Source organism: Pseudophryne corroboree, chromosome 3 (genome assembly GCF_028390025.1).
Source record: "Pseudophryne corroboree isolate aPseCor3 chromosome 3, aPseCor3.hap2, whole genome shotgun sequence".
Lineage (NCBI taxonomy): Eukaryota > Metazoa > Chordata > Amphibia > Anura > Myobatrachidae > Pseudophryne > Pseudophryne corroboree.
The window spans coordinates 562,366,526-562,385,867 of record NC_086446.1 but is presented as its reverse complement, the minus strand read 5'-3'; the positions used below and the strand labels follow the sequence as shown (position 1 = coordinate 562,385,867).

Below are 19,342 nucleotides of genomic sequence, written 5' to 3'. Positions count from 1 at the left end.
GAGCGATCCCCTGTGGCGGGGAACGATCTATCCCCTCTGGAGCTCAGTGTCCAGTCAGCGGAGACAGTGGCTCAGACCCGGCAGGGCGGACACTGCTCCCCCCCTCAGTCCCTCGCTGCAGGGAGGCTGTTGCCAGCAGCCTCCCTGTAAAATAATAAACTCTATAACTAAATTTTACTAAGGAAATTCTGGAGAGCTCCCCTAGCTGTGACCGTCTCCTCCGGGCATATTTTCTAAACTGAGTCTGGTGGGACGGGCATAGAGGGAGGAGCCAGCCCACACTCTCAAACTCTTAAAGTGGCAATGGCTCCTGGTGGACCTGTCTATACCCCATGGTATTAATATGGACCCTAGCATCCTCTAGGACGTAAGAGAAATAATATTTACCTGCATCCAGGAAACGGTAATTGATGATCTGTTGAGGGCAGCCAGTTCTCCGATCGCTCTGCACTAGTTATGACCCGCGGTGCATTAGAGTGCTGCGTAGAGGCAGTTCACTTCACAGCATCGGGGTCCCAGTGGAGCACAAGATCCGATAATCAGCTACCCTCCCAGACAACTGATAACTGGACCTACCTGCATTTAAGTGTTATCGGCGGGTGGGGTGGAGGGTCACTGTGGTTACCAGGTGGCGGCACATGCACGGACAACAAATTGCAGTAAGTAGATTTGCAAGTGTTTTTTTTAGCAAGTTCTGTCCCTGCATGCGATAATTGTATTATAGTATAAGCATTAGTATATTAGTATTCAATTATCGCTTTGTGGATTGGGGAAAATTCGTCAAATCTCATCGGCATCTGAGATGTGGATTGTGATAAAATATGCCTCTCAGTGTTATTCACCCCAAAGTACCCCCACAGTGAGCACCAGCCAATGACATGGGAGGGTAGCAGCTGGTAGCTTAGTACTTGTGAAGTTGCCGACTGCAGCTTCCCCTTGGTAGTGATGATCTGACCATGTGACTCTTGGCTATAATATTACAGTGAAAAGGGATGGGGGGAGGCACTGCCAAGGGAGAAAGAGGTGCAGCTTAGTGTACCCATGGTGCCATCTCCCATTCAATGCCGTACCTTTCACCCAGGGCCAGTTCTAGCCCTTGTGGTGCCCCGGGCGAAAATAGGGGTGTGACTTCATACAGGGTGGTCAGTTACGCCCCTGTAGAGTTGTGCCCTTATTTGTGCCCCCTGTAGAGTACCGCGATTACAAAAAAAATACCAAAAAATAAAATAAATAATAATTAATACTTACTATCCCCGCTCCTGATTCCCGACCGCTGATGACCTCCGTCGGCGTTGCTCCTCGGATCTATGGGAGAGACATCATGACGTCTCTCCCATAGCACAGTATAGACACTAGAGATCAATTATGACCCCTAGCGTCTATGTGCCAGTCCCACAATGCTGTGCAGTGCGCGATGACATCATAGCGCACCGCACAGCAAAGGTCCCCTCCACGAAGGGAAACTAGACGGGTAGCGTAACCCGTCTACTTTTCTTCACCGCGCTGCACTGCACCGGGGACACTGACAAACAGTAGCGGATCTTGCCATGGCGCGGCACCCTCCGGATGGCGCCGGCCCCCTCCGGAAGGCGGCGCCCCGGGCAAAAATCCTGTGTGCCCGTAGCAAGATCTGCTACTGCTTTCACCCAGCAGCCAGCTTTAATGTTATCTATATGTAGCATAAGGAAATAAGATAAGCAGAAAAATGCACTGTTAATGCAGAGCAAATGAAGAACAATAAGTGGAGTGCTATACTGAAAAGTCGAGGAGAACTGGTAAGTGGAAAGCAGCTCAAATGCAGAGAGAAGGGAAAGCAGCTCTTAAGCAAAGTGGAGAAATGGTAAGCAGTACCAGCTGGTCCAGCTGTGAAGCAGCGATGTGACCAACATGTGTAATGTTAGTAGGAAACCAGCAGGGACAAACGTAGATTGATGAGCCAAACAACTGTCTGGGAGAAATGATAGTAACTACTTCTAAAGTTTTTAGAGCAGTTATGCTTTGCACTAATAAATCTGCAGTAACTAGCTAGCAAACTCATCTAAATTACAGGAATGAAGTACAACAGATAATGGCCCTCATTCCGAGTTGATCGGTCGCAAGGCGAATTTAGCAGAGTTACACACGCTAAGCCGCCGCCTACTGGGAGTGAATCTTAGCTTCTTAAAATTGCGACCGATGTATTCGCAATATTGCGATTACTAACTACTTAGCAGTTTCAGAGTAGCTCCAGACTTACTCTGCCTGTGCGATCATTTCAGTGCTTGTCGTTCCTGGTTGACGTCACAAACACACCCAGCGTTCGCCCAGGCACTCCCACCGTTTCTCCGGCCACTCCTGCGTTTTTTCCGGAAACGGTAGCGTTTTCTGCCACACGCCCCTGAAACGCCGTGTTTCCGCCCAGTAACACCCATTTCCTGTCAATCACATTACGTTCGCCGGAGCGATGAAAAAGCCGTGAGTAAAAATACTTTCTACATAGCAAAGTTACTTGGCGCAGTCGCAGTGCGAACATTGCGCATGCGTACTAAGCGGATTTTCATTGCGATGCGATGAAAAATACCGAGCGAACAACTCGGAATGAGGGCCCATATTCTTTAGTAGAGATGAGCGGGTTCGGTTCCTCGGAATCCGAACCCGCCCGAACTTCATGTTTTTTTTCACGGGTCCGAGCGACTCGGATCTTCCCGCCTTGCTCGGTTAACCCGAGCGCGCCCGAACGTCATCATGACGCTGTCGGATTCTCGCGAGGCTCGGATTCTATCGCGAGACTCGGATTCTATATAAGGAGCCGCGCGTCGCCGCCATTTTCACTCGTGCATTGAGATTGATAGGGAGAGGACGTGTCTGGCGTCCTCTCCATTAGAATAGAGATAGATTAGATAGAGAGAGAGAGATTGTGCAGAGTCGCAGACAGAGTTAGTTTACCACAGTCAGTGACCAGTGCAGTTGCTAGTTAACTTTTATTTAATATAATATATCCGTTCACTTCTCTCTGCTATATCCGTTCTCTGCCTGAAAAAAAAAACGATACACAGCACAGTCAGTCACACAGTGTGACTCAGTCTGTGTGCACTCAGCTCAGCCCAGTGTGCTGCACAGTCATCAATGTATAAATTAAAAGCTTATAATTAATTGTGGGGGAGACTGGGGAGCACTGCAGGTTGTTAGCAGGAGCCAGGAGTACAATTATATTAATTAACAGTGCACACTTTTGCTGCAGGAGTGGTGACCAGTGCCTGACCACCAGTATAGTATTGTTGTATACTACTAATATCTCTTTAAATATCAACCAGTCTATATTAGCAGCAGACACAGTACAGTGCGGTAGTTCACGGCTGTGGCTACCTCTGTGTCGGCACACGGCAGGCAGTCCGTCCGACCAGAATTGTATTATTTATTATTATATACCTACCACCTAACCGTGGTTTTTTTTTCATTCTTTATACCGTCATAGTGTCATCCTAATTGTTACGAGTATACTACTATCTCTTTATCAACCAGTGTACAGTGCGGTAGTTCACGGCTGTGGCTACCTCTGTGTCGGCACACGGCAGGCAGTCCGTCCGACCAGAATTGTATTATTTATTATTATATACCTACCACCTAACCGTGGTTTTTTTTTTCATTCTTTATACCGTCATAGTGTCATCCTAATTGTTACGAGTATACTACTATCTCTTTATCAACCAGTGTACAGTGCGGTAGTTCACGGCTGTGGCTACCTCTGTGTCGGCACACGGCAGGCAGTCCGTCCGACCAGAATTGTATTATTTATTATTATATACCTACCACCTAACCGTGGTTTTTTTTTTCATTCTTTATACCGTCATAGTGTCATCCTAATTGTTACGAGTATACTACTATCTCTTTATCAACCAGTGTACAGTGCGGTAGTTCACGGCTGTGGCTACCTCTGTGTCGGCACACGGCAGGCAGTCCGTCCGACCAGAATTGTATTATTTATTATTATATACCTACCACCTAACCGTGGTTTTTTTTTCATTCTTTATACCGTCATAGTGTCATCCTAATTGTTACGAGTATACTACTATCTCTTTATCAACCAGTGTACAGTGCGGTAGTTCACGGCTGTGGCTACCTCTGTGTCGGCACACGGCAGGCAGTCCGTCCGACCAGAATTGTATTATTTATTATTATATACCTACCACCTAACCGTGGTTTTTTTTTCATTCTTTATACCGTCATAGTGTCATCCTAATTGTTACGAGTATACTACTATCTCTTTATCAACCAGTGTACAGTGCGGTAGTTCACGGCTGTGGCTACCTCTGTGTCGGCACACGGCAGGCAGTCCGTCCGACCAGAATTGTATTATTTATTATTATATACCTACCACCTAACCGTGGTTTTTTTTTTCATTCTTTATACCGTCATAGTGTCATCCTAATTGTTACGAGTATACTACTATCTCTTTATCAACCAGTGTACAGTGCGGTAGTTCACGGCTGTGGCTACCTCTGTGTCGGCACACGGCAGGCAGTCCGTCCGACCAGAATTGTATTATTTATTATTATATACCTACCACCTAACCGTGGTTTTTTTTTCCATTCTTTATACCGTCATAGGGGTATATTTACTAAGCTCCCGATTTTGACCGAGATGCCGTTTTTTCTTCAAAGTGTCATCTCGGTTAATCTCGGTCATTTACTAAACACTAATCACGGCAGTGATGAGGGCATTCGTAATTTTTTGCAAGTTCAGGTAAAAAATTACGAATGAATACACCATCGGTCAAAACGCGGCTGTTTAAGTATGAATCTCGGTCATTTACTAAGAAGTGCAAAGCCAAAAAAGAACAAACACTGCCGTGAAAAATTACAACTCGTAAAAAAGTGCTAAAAAAAAACAGAACTTTTTTTTTAATTCGTGATTGGATAGGCATGCACGGATCCATGAGATCCGTGCATGTATATCAGTGGGAAGGGGTGGGAAAGTGCTTATTTTTTTAAAAAAAATTGCGTGGGGTCCCCCCTCCTAAGCATAACCAGCCTCGGGCTCTTTGAGCCGATCCTGGTTGCAGAAATATGGTGAAAAAAATGACAGGGGTTCCCCCATATTTAAGCAACCAGCATCGGGCTCTGCGCCTGGTCCTGGTCCCAAAAATACGGGGGACAAAAAGAGTAGGGGTCCCCCATATTTTTAAAACCAGCACCGGGCTCCACTAGCTGGACAGATAATGCCACAGCCGGGGGTCACTTTTATACAGCGCCCTGCGGCCGTGGCATCAAAAATCCAACTAGTCACCCCTGGCCGGGGTACCCTGGGGGAGTGGGAACCCCTTCAATCAAGGGGTCCCCCCCCCCCAGCCACCCAAGGGCCAGGGGTGAAGCCCGAGGCTGTCCCCCCCCATCCAATGGGCTGCGGATGGGAGGGCTGATAGCCTTTGTTGTAAAATAAAAGATATTGTTTTTAGTAGCAGTACTACAAGTCCCAGCAAGCCTCCCCCGCATGCTGGTACTTGGAGAACCACAAGTACCAGCATGCGGCGGAAAAACGGGCCCGCTGGTACCTGTAGTACTACCACTAAAAAAATACCCAAAAAAACACAAGACACACACACCGTGAAAGTATAATTTTATTACATACATACACACATACATACATACTTACCTTATGTTCCCACGCAGGTCGGTCCTCTTCTCCAGTAGAATCCAAGGGGTACCTGTTGAAGAAATTCTACTCACCAGATCCAGTGGTCCAGGCTCCTCGGATAATCCAGGGTTAATCCACGTACTTGAATAAAACAAAAAAACGGTTGCCCGACCACGAACTGAAAGGTGACCCATGTTTGCACATGGGTCACCTTCCCACGAATGCCAGAAACCCACTTTGCCTTCTGGCTAAGTGGGTTTCTTCAGCCAATCAGGGAGTGCCACGTTGTAGCACTCTACTGATCAGCTGTGTGCTCCTGTCCTCACTGACAGGCGGCACACGGCAGTGTTACAATGTAGCGCCTATGCGCTACATTGTAACCAATGATGGGAACTTTGTGCCCTGCGGTTGACCTAAAGTGACGTCACCGCTGAGCAGAAAGTTCCCATCATTGGTTACAATGTAGCGCATAGGCGCTACATTGTAACACTGCCGCGTGCTGCCTGTCAGTGAAGACAGGAGCACACAGCTGATCAGGAGAGTGCTACAACGTGGCACTCCCTGATTGGCTGAAGAAACCCACTTAGCCAGAAGGCAAAGTGGGTTTCTGGCATTCGTGGGAAGGTGACCCATGTGCAAACATGGGTCACCTTTCAGTTCGTGGTCGGGCAACCGTTTTTTTGTTTTATTCAAGTACGTGGATTAACCCTGGATTATCCGAGGAGCCTGGACCACTGGATCTGGTGAGTAGAATTTCTTCAACAGGTACCCCTTGGATTCTACTGGAGAAGAGGACCGACCTGCGTGGGAACATAAGGTAAGTATGTATGTATGTGTGTATGTAAGTAATAAAATTATACTTTCACGGTGTGTGTGTCTTGTGTTTTTTTGGGTATTTTTTTAGTGGTAGTACTACAGGTACCAGCGGGCCCGTTTTTCCGCCGCATGCTGGTACTTGTGGTTCTCCAAGTACCAGCATGCGGGGGAGGCTTGCTGGGACTTGTAGTACTGCTACTAAAAACAATATCTTTTATTTTACAACAAAGGCTATCAGCCCTCCCATCCGCAGCCCATTGGATGGGGGGGGACAGCCTCGGGCTTCACCCCTGGCCCTTGGGTGGCTGGGGGGGGGGGACCCCTTGATTGAAGGGGTTCCCACTCCCCCAGGGTACCCCGGCCAGGGGTGACTAGTTGGATTTTTGATGCCACGGCCGCAGGGCGCTGTATAAAAGTGACCCCCGGCTGTGGCATTATCTGTCCAGCTAGTGGAGCCCGGTGCTGGTTTTAAAAATATGGGGGACCCCTACTCTTTTTGTCCCCCGTATTTTTGGGACCAGGACCAGGCGCAGAGCCCGATGCTGGTTGCTTAAATATGGGGGAACCCCTGTCATTTTTTTCACCATATTTCTGCAACCAGGATCGGCTCAAAGAGCCCGAGGCTGGTTATGCTTAGGAGGGGGGACCCCACGCATTTTTTTTGGGGATTTTACATTGTTTAATTAAAAATAAAAAATAAAAAGAACCCCAGCACGGATCACACAGATCCGGCCGAGATTGATTGTAAAAAAAAACGGCAGTGTTTTGCTAATCACTGCCGTAAAATTAGGTAAAAAAAAACGAATGACATCGACATCGGAAGAAAAGAAAAACCCGAATACGACAGCTTAGTAAATCCATCGTAATAAATTCAAAAAGTTGCAGTTTTACACTGTCGATGTCATTCGTGATTGAACTTTGACCTATTTTCGGGAATTACGAATGTTAGTAAATGTACCCCATAGTGTCATCCTAATTGTTACGAGTATACTACTATCTCTTTATCAACCAGTGTACAGTGCGGTAGTTCACGGCTGTGGCTACCTCTGTGTCGGCACACGGCAGGCAGTCCGTCCGACCAGAATTGTATTATTTATTATTATATACCTACCACCTAACCGTGGTTTTTTTTTTCATTCTTTATACCGTCATAGTGTCATCCTAATTGTTACGAGTATACTACTATCTCTTTATCAACCAGTGTACAGTGCGGTAGTTCACGGCTGTGGCTACCTCTGTGTCGGCACACGGCAGGCAGTCCGTCCGACCAGAATTGTATTATTTATTATTATATACCTACCACCTAACCGTGGTTTTTTTTTTCATTCTTTATACCGTCATAGTGTCATCCTAATTGTTACGAGTATACTACTATCTCTTTATCAACCAGTGTACAGTGCGGTAGTTCACGGCTGTGGCTACCTCTGTGTCGGCAGTCGGCAGGCAGTCCGTCCATCCATAATTGTATTATTATTATAATATATACCACCTAACCGTGGTTTTTTTTTCATTCTTTATACCGTCGTCATAGTGTCATACTAGTTGTTACGAGTATACTACTATCTCTTTATCAACCAGTGTACAGTGCGGTAGTTCACGGCTGTGGCTACCTCTGTGTCGGCAGTCGGCAGGCAGTCCGTCCATCCATAATTGTATTATTATTATAATATATACCACCTAACCGTGGTTTTTTTTTCATTCTTTATACCGTCGTCATAGTGTCATACTAGTTGTTACGAGTATACTACTATCTCTTTATCAACCAGTGTACAGTGCGGTAGTTCACGGCTGTGGCTACCTCTGTGTCGGCAGTCGGCAGGCAGTCCGTCCATCCATAATTGTATTATTATTATAATATATACCACCTAACCGTGGTTTTTTTTCCATTCTTTATACCGTCGTCATAGTGTCATACTAGTTGTTACGAGTATACTACTATCTCTTTATCAACCAGTGTACAGTGCGGTAGTTCACGGCTGTGGCTACCTCTGTGTCGGCAGTCGGCAGGCAGTCCGTCCATCCATAATTGTATTATTATTATAATATATACCACCTAACCGTGGTTTTTTTATACCACCTAACCGTGGCAGTCCGTCCATAATTGTATACTAGTATCCAATCCATCCATCTCCATTGTTTACCTGAGGTGCCTTTTAGTTCTGCCTATAAAATATGGAGAACAAAAAAGTTGAGGTTCCAAAATTAGGGAAAGATCAAGATCCACTTCCACCTCGTGCTGAAGCTGCTGCCACTAGTCATGGCCGAGACGATGAAATGCCAGCAACGTCGTCTGCCAAGGCCGATGCCCAATGTCATAGTACAGAGCATGTCAAATCCAAAACACCAAATATCAGAAAAAAAAGGACTCCAAAACCTAAAATAAAATTGTCGGAGGAGAAGCGTAAACTTGCCAATATGCCATTTACCACACGGAGTGGCAAGGAACGGCTGAGGCCCTGGCCTATGTTCATGGCTAGTGGTTCAGCTTCACATGAGGATGGAAGCACTCAGCCTCTCGCTAGAAAACTGAAAAGACTCAAGCTGGCAAAAGCACCGCAAAGAACTGTGCGTTCTTTGAAATCCCAAATCCACAAGGAGAGTCCAATTGTGTCGTTTGCGATGCCTGACCTTCCCAACACTGGACGTGAAGAGCATGCGCCTTCCACTATTTGCATGCCCCCTGCAAGTGCTGGAAGGAGCACCCGCAGTCCAGTTCCTGATAGTCAGATTGAAGATGTCAGTGTTGAAGTACACCAGGATGAGGAGGATATGGGTGTTGCTGGCGCTGGGGAGGAAATTGACCAGGAGGATTCTGATGGTGAGGTGGTTTGTTTAAGTCAGGCACCCGGGGAGACACCTGTTGTCCGTGGGAGGAATATGGCCGTTGACATGCCAGGTGAAAATACCAAAAAAATCAGCTCTTCGGTGTGGAGGTATTTCACCAGAAATGCGGACAACAGGTGTCAAGCCGTGTGTTCCCTTTGTCAAGCTGTAATAAGTAGGGGTAAGGACGTTAACCACCTCGGAACATCCTCCCTTATACGTCACCTGCAGCGCATTCATAATAAGTCAGTGACAAGTTCAAAAACTTTGGGTGACAGCGGAAGCAGTCCACTGACCAGTAAATCCCTTCCTCTTGTAACCAAGCTCACGCAAACCACCCCACCAACTCCCTCAGTGTCAATTTCCTCCTTCCCCAGGAATGCCAATAGTCCTGCAGGCCATGTCACTGGCAAGTCTGACGAGTCCTTTCCTGCCTGGGATTCCTCCGATGCATCCTTGCGTGTAACGCCTACTGCTGCTGGCGCTGCTGTTGTTGCCGCTGGGAGTCGATGGTCATCCCAGAGGGGAAGTCGTAAGCCCACTTGTACTACTTCCAGTAAGCAATTGACTGTTCAACAGTCCTTTGCGAGGAAGATGAAATATCACAGCAGTCATCCTACTGCAAAGCGGATAACTGAGTCCTTGACAACTATGTTGGTGTTAGACGTGCGTCCGGTATCCGCCGTTAGTTCACAGGGAACTAGACAATTTATTGAGGCAGTGTGCCCCCGTTACCAAATACCATCTAGGTTCCACTTCTCTAGGCAGGCGATACCGAGAATGTACACGGACGTCAGAAAAAGACTCACCAGTGTCCTAAAAAATGCAGTTGTACCCAATGTCCACTTAACCACGGACATGTGGACAAGTGGAGCAGGGCAGGGTCAGGACTATATGACTGTGACAGCCCACTGGGTAGATGTATGGACTCCCGCCGCAAGAACAGCAGCGGCGGCACCAGTAGCAGCATCTCGCAAACGCCAACTCTTTCCTAGGCAGGCTACGCTTTGTATCACCGCTTTCCAGAATACGCACACAGCTGAAAACCTCTTACGGCAACTGAGGAAGATCATCGCGGAATGGCTTACCCCAATTGGACTCTCCTGTGGATTTGTGGCATCGGACAACGCCAGCAATATTGTGTGTGCATTAAATATGGGCAAATTCCAGCACGTCCCATGTTTTGCACATACCTTGAATTTGGTGGTGCAGAATTTTTTAAAAAACGACAGGGGCGTGCAAGAGATGCTGTCGGTGGCCAGAAAAATTGCGGGACACTTTCGGCGTACAGGCACCACGTACAGAAGACTGGAGCACCACCAAAAACTACTGAACCTGCCCTGCCATCATCTGAAGCAAGAAGTGGTAACGAGGTGGAATTCAACCCTCTATATGCTTCAGAGGTTGGAGGAGCAGCAAAAGGCCATTCAAGCCTATACAATTGAGCACGATATAGGAGATGGAATGCACCTGTCTCAAGTGCAGTGGAGAATGATTTCAACGTTGTGCAAGGTTCTGATGCCCTTTGAACTTGCCACACGTGAAGTCAGTTCAGACACTGCCAGCCTGAGTCAGGTCATTCCCCTCATCAGGCTTTTGCAGAAGAAGCTGGAGGCATTGAAGAAGGAGCTAACACGGAGCGATTCCGCTAGGCATGTGGGACTTGTGGATGCAGCCCTTAATTCGCTTAACAAGGATTCACGGGTGGTCAATCTGTTGAAATCAGAGCACTACATTTTGGCCACCGTGCTCGATCCTAGATTTAAAGCCTACCTTGGATCTCTCTTTCCGGCAGACACAGGTCTGCTGGGGTTGAAAGACCTGCTGGTGACAAAATTGTCAAGTCAAGCGGAACGCGACCTGTCAACATCTCCTCCTTCACATTCTCCCGCAACTGGGGGTGCGAGGAAAAGGCTCAGAATTCCGAGCCCACCCGCTGGCGGTGATGCAGGGCAGTCTGGAGCGACTGCTGATGCTGACATCTGGTCCGGACTGAAGGACCTGACAACGATTACGGACATGTCGTCTACTGTCACTGCATATGATTCTCTCAACATTGATAGAATGGTGGAGGATTATATGAGTGACCGCATCCAAGTAGGCACGTCACACAGTCCGTACTTATACTGGCAGGAAAAAGAGGCAATTTGGAGGCCCTTGCACAAACTGGCTTTATTCTACCTAAGTTGCCCTCCCACAAGTGTGTACTCCGAAAGAGTGTTTAGTGCCGCCGCTCACCTTGTCAGCAATCGGCGTACGAGGTTACATCCAGAAAATGTGGAGAAGATGATGTTCATTAAAATGAATTATAATCAATTCCTCCGCGGAGACATTGACCAGCAGCAATTGCCTCCACAAAGTACACAGGGAGCTGAGATGGTGGATTCCAGTGGGGACGAATTGATAATCTGTGAGGAGGGGGATGTACACGGTGATATATCGGAGGGTGAAGATGAGGTGGACATCTTGCCTCTGTAGAGCCAGTTTGTGCAAGGAGAGATTAATTGCTTCTTTTTTGGGGGGGGTCCAAACCAACCCGTCATATCAGTCACAGTCGTGTGGCAGACCCTGTCACTGAAATGATGGGTTGGTTAAAGTGTGCATGTCCTGTTTTGTTTATACAACATAAGGGTGGGTGGGAGGGCCCAAGGATAATTCCATCTTGCACCTCTTTTTTCTTTTCTTTTTCTTTGCATCATGTGCTGATTGGGGAGGGTTTTTTGGAAGGGACATCCTGCGTGACACTGCAGTGCCACTCCTAGATGGGCCCGGTGTTTGTGTCGGCCACTAGGGTCGCTAATCTTACTCACACAGTCAGCTACCTCATTGCGCCTCTTTTTTTCTTTGCGTCATGTGCTGTTTGGGGAGGGTTTTTTGGAAGGGACATCCTGCGTGACACTGCAGTGCCACTCCTAGATGGGCCCGGTGTTTGTGTCGGCCACTAGGGTCGCTAATCTTACTCACACAGTCAGCTACCTCATTGCGCCTCTTTTTTTCTTTGCGACATGTGCTGTTTGGGGAGGGTTTTTTGGAAGGGACATCCTGCGTGACACTGCAGTGCCACTCCTAGATGGGCCCGGTGTTTGTGTCGGCCACTAGGGTCGCTTATCTTACTCACACAGCGACCTCGGTGCAAATTTTAGGACTAAAAATAATATTGTGAGGTGTGATGTGTTCAGAATAGGCTGAAAATGAGTGTAAATTATGTTTTTTGAGGTTAATAATACTTTGGGATCAAAATTACCCCCAAATTCTATGATTTAAGCTGTTTTTTAGGGTTTTTTGAAAAAAACACCCGAATCCAAAACACACCCGAATCCGACAAAAAAAATTCGGTGAGGTTTTGCCAAAACGCGGTCGAACCCAAAACACGGCCGCGGAACCGAACCCAAAACCAAAACACAAAACCCGAAAAATTTCCGGCGCTCATCTCTATTTTTAGTTGTATGGCATATTTATCAATTAATATTTGTGGGTTACTGTATATGCTGTGTTTCCCCATTCTCGATCCCAAAGAAACCTATGGGGAATGCATACTTGCCAAATATACAAAGCTTCTGATGTGAAGATCCATAACCAAATAATTAATAAATATGCCCTTAGTCATATATTTAGACAACACACTACTTTGAAAAGCAATTATGGGATTGAAGGTCTGATTTAGTGTGTTGTAAAACTTTGGCAAGAAAATTTGGCACAGAGGTAGCACCCATCGGGTTTGCGTAAATCTGTGAATCGGGTCCTAAACTGCTTTTAGGTACAGTATGCGTAAGTGTCACATAAAAAATTTGGGGCTTAAACATGCCGAGCAGCAGTGTCTTGCAAGTAAATAAATACAGAAGACGCAAACACACTGAGCACACACAGAAATGGGGAGCATGATAAAGACTGCAGGTTGTTATAGATCTGGAAAACCAAATGGAGGGTTCATAGGCAAACTAACTGTGAAGGATTATGGGAATGTCACATAAGAAAGGTAAAATGACAATTCATTTACCAGTGTATACAGCAACATAAGCAGTGGTATTGGAGGAAATAAACATGAAACACAATACAAGACCTGGATGTGGGTGCAGGGCTGACATCAGAAATTGTGGGGCTCAAGACTGACAAAATAGCCCCCCCCCAAAAGAAAAAAGTCTGCTTCACCACTCTACCGCTGTGAGATGTCATACATCGTGAGCGCTACGGACCTGGAGGAACGATTCACAGAGAGCTGATGGCAGAAGAGAAGGCTTGAATTAAGAGGTCCTCCCTGCACATTAGCCTGCTGTTGTTGTACACACCTGGAGCAGCTCACCGAGTATCGGCGGTAGGAGCCAGTGGTGGGCCCCTCTGTCTGCAAGGGCCCTGGACACCAGTCCCCGCAGCCTTCCCCTGATAGCTGCCCTGTGTGAGTGCAATGCAAATGCACTATAGACTCCCCCCCCTGAGGTCATGCACCAGAGAGTCTTTGTCAGGCATGGAAAGTAGAAAGCTGGGAATAAACACAGACTATACTGTAGATATTATATGACTAAGGAATCCATTAGGGGCTATAGCATGACTGAAATGAAAGAGCTAAATGGGGAAGGGCATTATAGATGGCCATCCCTATATAGCGGTCACGCTTAGCACCACTTTGGGGTAAATTTACTAAGATGGGAGTTCTATTTAAGACGGGATGTTATTGTTGCCCATAGCAACCAATCAGATTCTACTTCTCATTTATCTAGCACCTTCTAGAAGATAATACCTGGAATCTGATTGGTTGCTATGGGCAACATCCCATCTTAAATAGAACTCCCATCTTAGTACATTTACCCCTTTGTGTCCAAACACCTGGCGATACATATATATATATGTAATAATTAACATTAGAGACCCTGCCACTGCGTCAGCTCCCCCACATCGTTGGGGCCCAGGTAACATGCTCGGCTTGTCCCATCCTCATTACGCTTCTGCAGACCTTTAATCAACACTGAAAAAGATGGCACACTTATTTGGGCCATACATCTATAGGGCAATTCCATTGATCGGCATACTCCGATGTTTGGTGATTTCTCAGGGGATCCGTAAGATTAAATATGTTAAAAATCCTTACTCACTGATTCTGATAATTTTTGAGTTAGAATCAGCAAATCGACATTGTCCAATATGTTTGATTTTAACAATCACTGGACCCAGGCATGAGCAGAATAAGGTATTGGCCCGATAGATGCCTGATGTATGGGACCCATAAGAAAATAAATATCTGTAACTATTATTTACAACTATTATTTACTAGGTAAAATGCATACCTCCCAACTTTAGCAGATGTTTATTTGGGACCTAGCGTGCCAGCACCTGAAAAGGAGGCGAGGCCTCTGGTGGAGGGGCAGAGCATCAGGTGGAGGAGGCGAGGCCTTGCAGCACGACCACCTGTTATCATCATTTTGGGGGCATGACCAGCGCTCCCCAAGCAACTGGGCTGCCCATGGCTCTTCTCCCCACTCTGTTAAATATCATGTGCATGCGCACAGCATCTATTCAGTGATTACCGGCTGCTCTGCAGAGCAGAGCAGCAGTGATCACAAGCTCGCCCAACTGTCCCCTCTCGCCCGCGGGACAGTGGGACAGTGTCCGAATAGCGGGACTGTCCCACTGGAATCAGGACAGTTGGAAGGAATGAAAACGGCATCTCAGTAAAACCAACTTCATGGCAGACTTTACTGTAAAGGAACATTGCTCCTACCAGTGACGTGCGGTGGGGTGAGGCAGGTGAGGCAGAGCCTTTCCTGTCATACTAACGTTTTTGCCAGAGTTTTGACTATATAAAGTAGATGAAAAATGCAAAGAATATGTTTGAATTATCTTCTTTGCATTATTCTAATAATTTTTATAGCCAAAACTCTGGAGTAAAAAATCTATGGCAGGTGAGGCAGTGCTGCCCCTGTCTATCTTTTTTGCACCTCTCTGATCAAAACTCAGCAAATTTCCGGGAATTTATAATGTTCAGATGTACGATTTGGCTCATATATTGCGTGTAAATCTGGCTCTGGTGCTAGCCAGTGCCTCCTGAGCCATTAAGCTCACCGCACGTCCCTGGCTCCTACACCAACAAATCCTGGTGTGAGATACCTCACCTTTAGGCCTCATACACATGGGTATATTTTTGAAGCTGTTTAACATGTGCTGAAAGCTCCTTATACAAGTTTTGACCTCTGGTAGTTTGAAAAATAATCAAAGCATATGGACACACTTTCTGATGCATACCAAGAGAAAATAACTGACATTTTAAATCTAGATGTAAGAGTTAGATGAAGCTCTAACTACTGTACTTCAAATCCGCAAGAAAATGTAAAACTTAGGACCCCATAGAACTTTGTGCCTAAAAGAAGTGAATAATAATTAGTAACTTTCCCAAGAGGTTAGGAATGCATTCTAGAAAGTCTGCTTGGCGCCATGCTGGTGATGTCATTGAGAACTTTGGATATTTGATTTGTTGAGTGCAGGAAAGAATAATCCTTTGTGCGTACTGATCTTGCAAGCCATTTTTAACAGGTAGTTTACATGTCAGTGGCATGTCATGGGGAGAATGAATACATGGTCTACCCTGTGATACACAGGGATAACAAAAGGATGTGTTATTTTGCACAATGCACTGAGTGGAGTTAACTACACAATAATGACTAAAGAGGCATCAGCTACGTATGTGGGTTGGCAGAAAAGGCTTTATGTGTCTTGTGAGCGCCTGAAGAAATGTTATGTCTCCAGGATATGGAGTGACATGCTGTCAGATAACCTGTCACACAGTCTGGGGAGCACACCTCTCAATGAAGGTGGTAGAGGATTATACTGTAATTCAAACGTTTTGTCAAGATATACAAAGGGCTTTTAACTAGAACGTACCACTGAATGCATGCAATGTTTAAAGTGTAGAATGCACCTTAAAGATGTACAGGCAGGCAGAATGAAACCCCCAATGTGAGTTGTCAATTCAACATTACAGGGGAAAATTACTTTTGTTCTTGACCTCTAATTTTGGATAAAGTCCCCAGATCAGTGGGAATACATACGGGTGACCGGCTGACGATAAGATGGCTGTCATTATACCGACAGCTGCATCCTTTCAGCCGGAACTGTGGCTGCGGGCCCAGTGCCCAGCCTTGCTCGCCACAGGTTATATTCCCACTCAGGTGGGAATACACGGGCTGCAGTTGGGATTCCGTACGCCGACATTTCCCCATCTGTTAGGATTCCTGCATCGGTATTGCGAACCCCGGAATCCCAACAGGCGGTATATTAACCGAATCCCGATATGTGACCCATAGACCTTAATGTTAGTAGGATATCTACTGTGGGTGCAGGTGTGTGCTGTGCAAGAGGGCACATGGGTCCAGAAAGGCCGGGCGTGCACACCCTGCACCATGGACTTACAAATTCAGTACTGCTTGTGCAGTGCCCCCAGCCCTACACTCATACAGAAATATGGCTCTGAAGGGGGGCACACACAAAGAGATCCGTGCTTAATTTTTAAGCAATCTGACTAGATTGCTTAGAAATTAAGCACAGATCTCTATGTGTGTATGCCTATAGCAATAGCAATGCGCTATCGCCGGTTCTAGATTGTTCTAGGCACAATCTAGTCAGGTCGCTCACTTCACTGCTGTGTGAAGTGAGTGCCCCCCCGTTCCCCCTACCTCGCTCAGCACACATTGCGCTGAGTGCTGAACGGTGGGAGAGAGAAGTTTGATGAGCCGTCTGTGCTAGATCGCTCAGCACACATCTCTAGGTGTGTACCCACCTTAATACTACTATCCAATCCATTTTTACTACTGTGCTAGGGAATTTTCTATTACTACTATAAAATAATTAAGACATGGCTCTCCAAACTACAGAAAACCCATTAATGTGGATAATTCCCAAGTTTGAACGTTACCCCATAGCTGTATGCAATTTGTCAATTTACGTACAATTATCAGCATGAAACAATGTTATTATACAACAGACAAACACATATAATGACCACTGTGATCAACTTACTGGAAGGAGCAGCACATTCTGGGCTGGACAGTTCTGTGGGCCCCCATCCCTTCATGTTGCATGCAGAAACTCTAACATAATACTCTTTGCCCTGTCAATCAAACAAAAATAATTGTGTTAAAGCATAACAAAACATCTTAGCTTGATTGTTCTCATACAATATCTGTACCTCATTTCAAGAGATCAATTTTCAGCATTTATTATAAAATTTGCTAACACCACCCTAATATAAACAATTATTCTGTGTACTTTCCATACTTATCATCTTTCCTATATTAATACTATGGGAGGTATCCAATTAGCTGCTATTACGCGGTTTCACAATTAATTATCTCAAATGCAATAATTCGGTATTCTATTAGTGACGATAAGTTATCGCAATAAGTCTCCATAGGGTTTATAGAGGATTTCTCTTCACCATCTCTGAGCAGGTGATAAGTAGTGCAAAATCCCTGTTTTAAGGTAAAAATGTTGGGATTTGGTTCAGAACCCCTGGGACCGCCCCCTGAATGACTAATTAAGCACTTAAAAGTTATTTTCATTGCGAATAATGACATGTAATTTTTGTGGTCAAAAAATGCAAAGTGATGGAAATTGTGGTACAAGGTATGAGACAGGTATATTGGGGTGCTTTATGAGTGGGACAAGTGTTTTTAGACTTGCAGCTGGGAGTAATCGGGTCATTTCCACTTTTTAAAAAAAGTCCCCTGAAAATGACCCAAATATATACTTATACCCATTTTTATGTACCCCCAATTTAATGAGAGCGCTTATTTTGCAGGAAAAAAATAGCTTTCTAACATTTGTCCATATTAAAAAAAAACATGCATATAACAGCCATTTGACCTGATTTAATGACTCCAAAAAGTTTTATTATAGCCACTAATAGGCTTCTCCTGTACTTTTCTCTGCTTTTGCCAGCTAGAGTTATCGCGTGAATCCCGTTATCGCCATTTTGGAATAAGATAGATGCGATTACCGGGGGGCATGCAGGCTGTGATAAGAGGATTTTTTGGGAGACAGGTGCTATAATATTAGGCGTGAGCGTGAATTGTGTTATCGCCGCTAATTGGATATTCCCCTACATCTTGCATTAACATTCACAATTCTTACATCTGTGTATTAAGTAGAGATGTGTGGCTGGCACTTTTGTGTTTTGTGTTTTGGTTTTGGTTCTAATTCCACTTTCGTGCTTTGGTTTTGGCTTGGTTTTGCCAAAACCACCCTTTCGTGTTTTGGTTTTGGATCTGGATGTTTTTTTTTTTTTAAACATAAAAACAGCTAAAATCACAAAATTTGCGGGTAATTTTGCTCCTACAGTATTATTAACCTCAATAACAATCATTTCCACTCATTTCCAGTCTATTCTGAACACCTCACACCTCACAATATTGTTTTAAGGCCTAAAAGTTGCACCGAGGTGGCTGTATGAATAAGCTAAGCGACACAAGTGTGCAGCACAAACACCTGGCCTATCTAGGAGTGGCACTGCAGTGTCAGACAGGAGGGCAGATATAAAAAAAAAAGGCTCCAAACAGCACATCATGCAAAGAAGAAAAAGATTTGCAATGAGGTAGTTGTATGACTAAGCCAAGCGACACAAACACCTGGCCCATCTAGGCGTGGCACTGCAGTGGCAGACAGGAGGGCAGATATAAAAAAAAAAGGCTCCAAACAGCACATCATGCAAAGAAGAAAAAGATTTGCAATGAGGTATTTGTATGACTAAGCCAAGCGACACAAACACCTGGCCCATCTAGGCGTGGCACTGCAGTGGCAGACAGGAGGGCAGATATAAAAAAAATGGCCCCAAACAGCACATCATGCAAAGAAGAAAAAGAATTGCAATGAGGTAGTTGTATGACTAAGCCAAGCGACACAAACAATTGGCCCATCTAGGAGTGGCACTGCAGTGTCAGACAGGAGGGCAGATATAAAAAAAAAAGGCCCCAAACAGCACATCATGCAAAGAAGAAAAAGATTTGCAATGAGGTAGTTGTATGACTAAACCAAGCGACACAAACAATTGGCCCATCTAGGCGTGGCACTGCAGTGGCAGACAGGAGGGCAGATATAAAAAAAAGGC

The 19,342-nt window shown here is 45.6% G+C and overlaps 1 protein-coding gene across 5 annotated transcripts in view; it reads right to left on the bottom strand.

Moving 5' to 3' along the window:
- The window catches only part of ANKFN1 (ankyrin repeat and fibronectin type III domain containing 1), a 1,208,371-nt gene that overhangs the window by 625,292 nt on the left and 563,737 nt on the right, over positions 1-19,342 (bottom strand). For all 5 annotated transcript variants that reach the window (XM_063961280.1, XM_063961279.1, XM_063961282.1 and 2 more), the window contains one exon: positions 17,257-17,347. In XM_063961280.1, the coding sequence (XP_063817350.1) occupies positions 17,257-17,347 (91 nt within the window). The remainder of the gene's footprint in view (positions 1-17,256; positions 17,348-19,342) is intronic.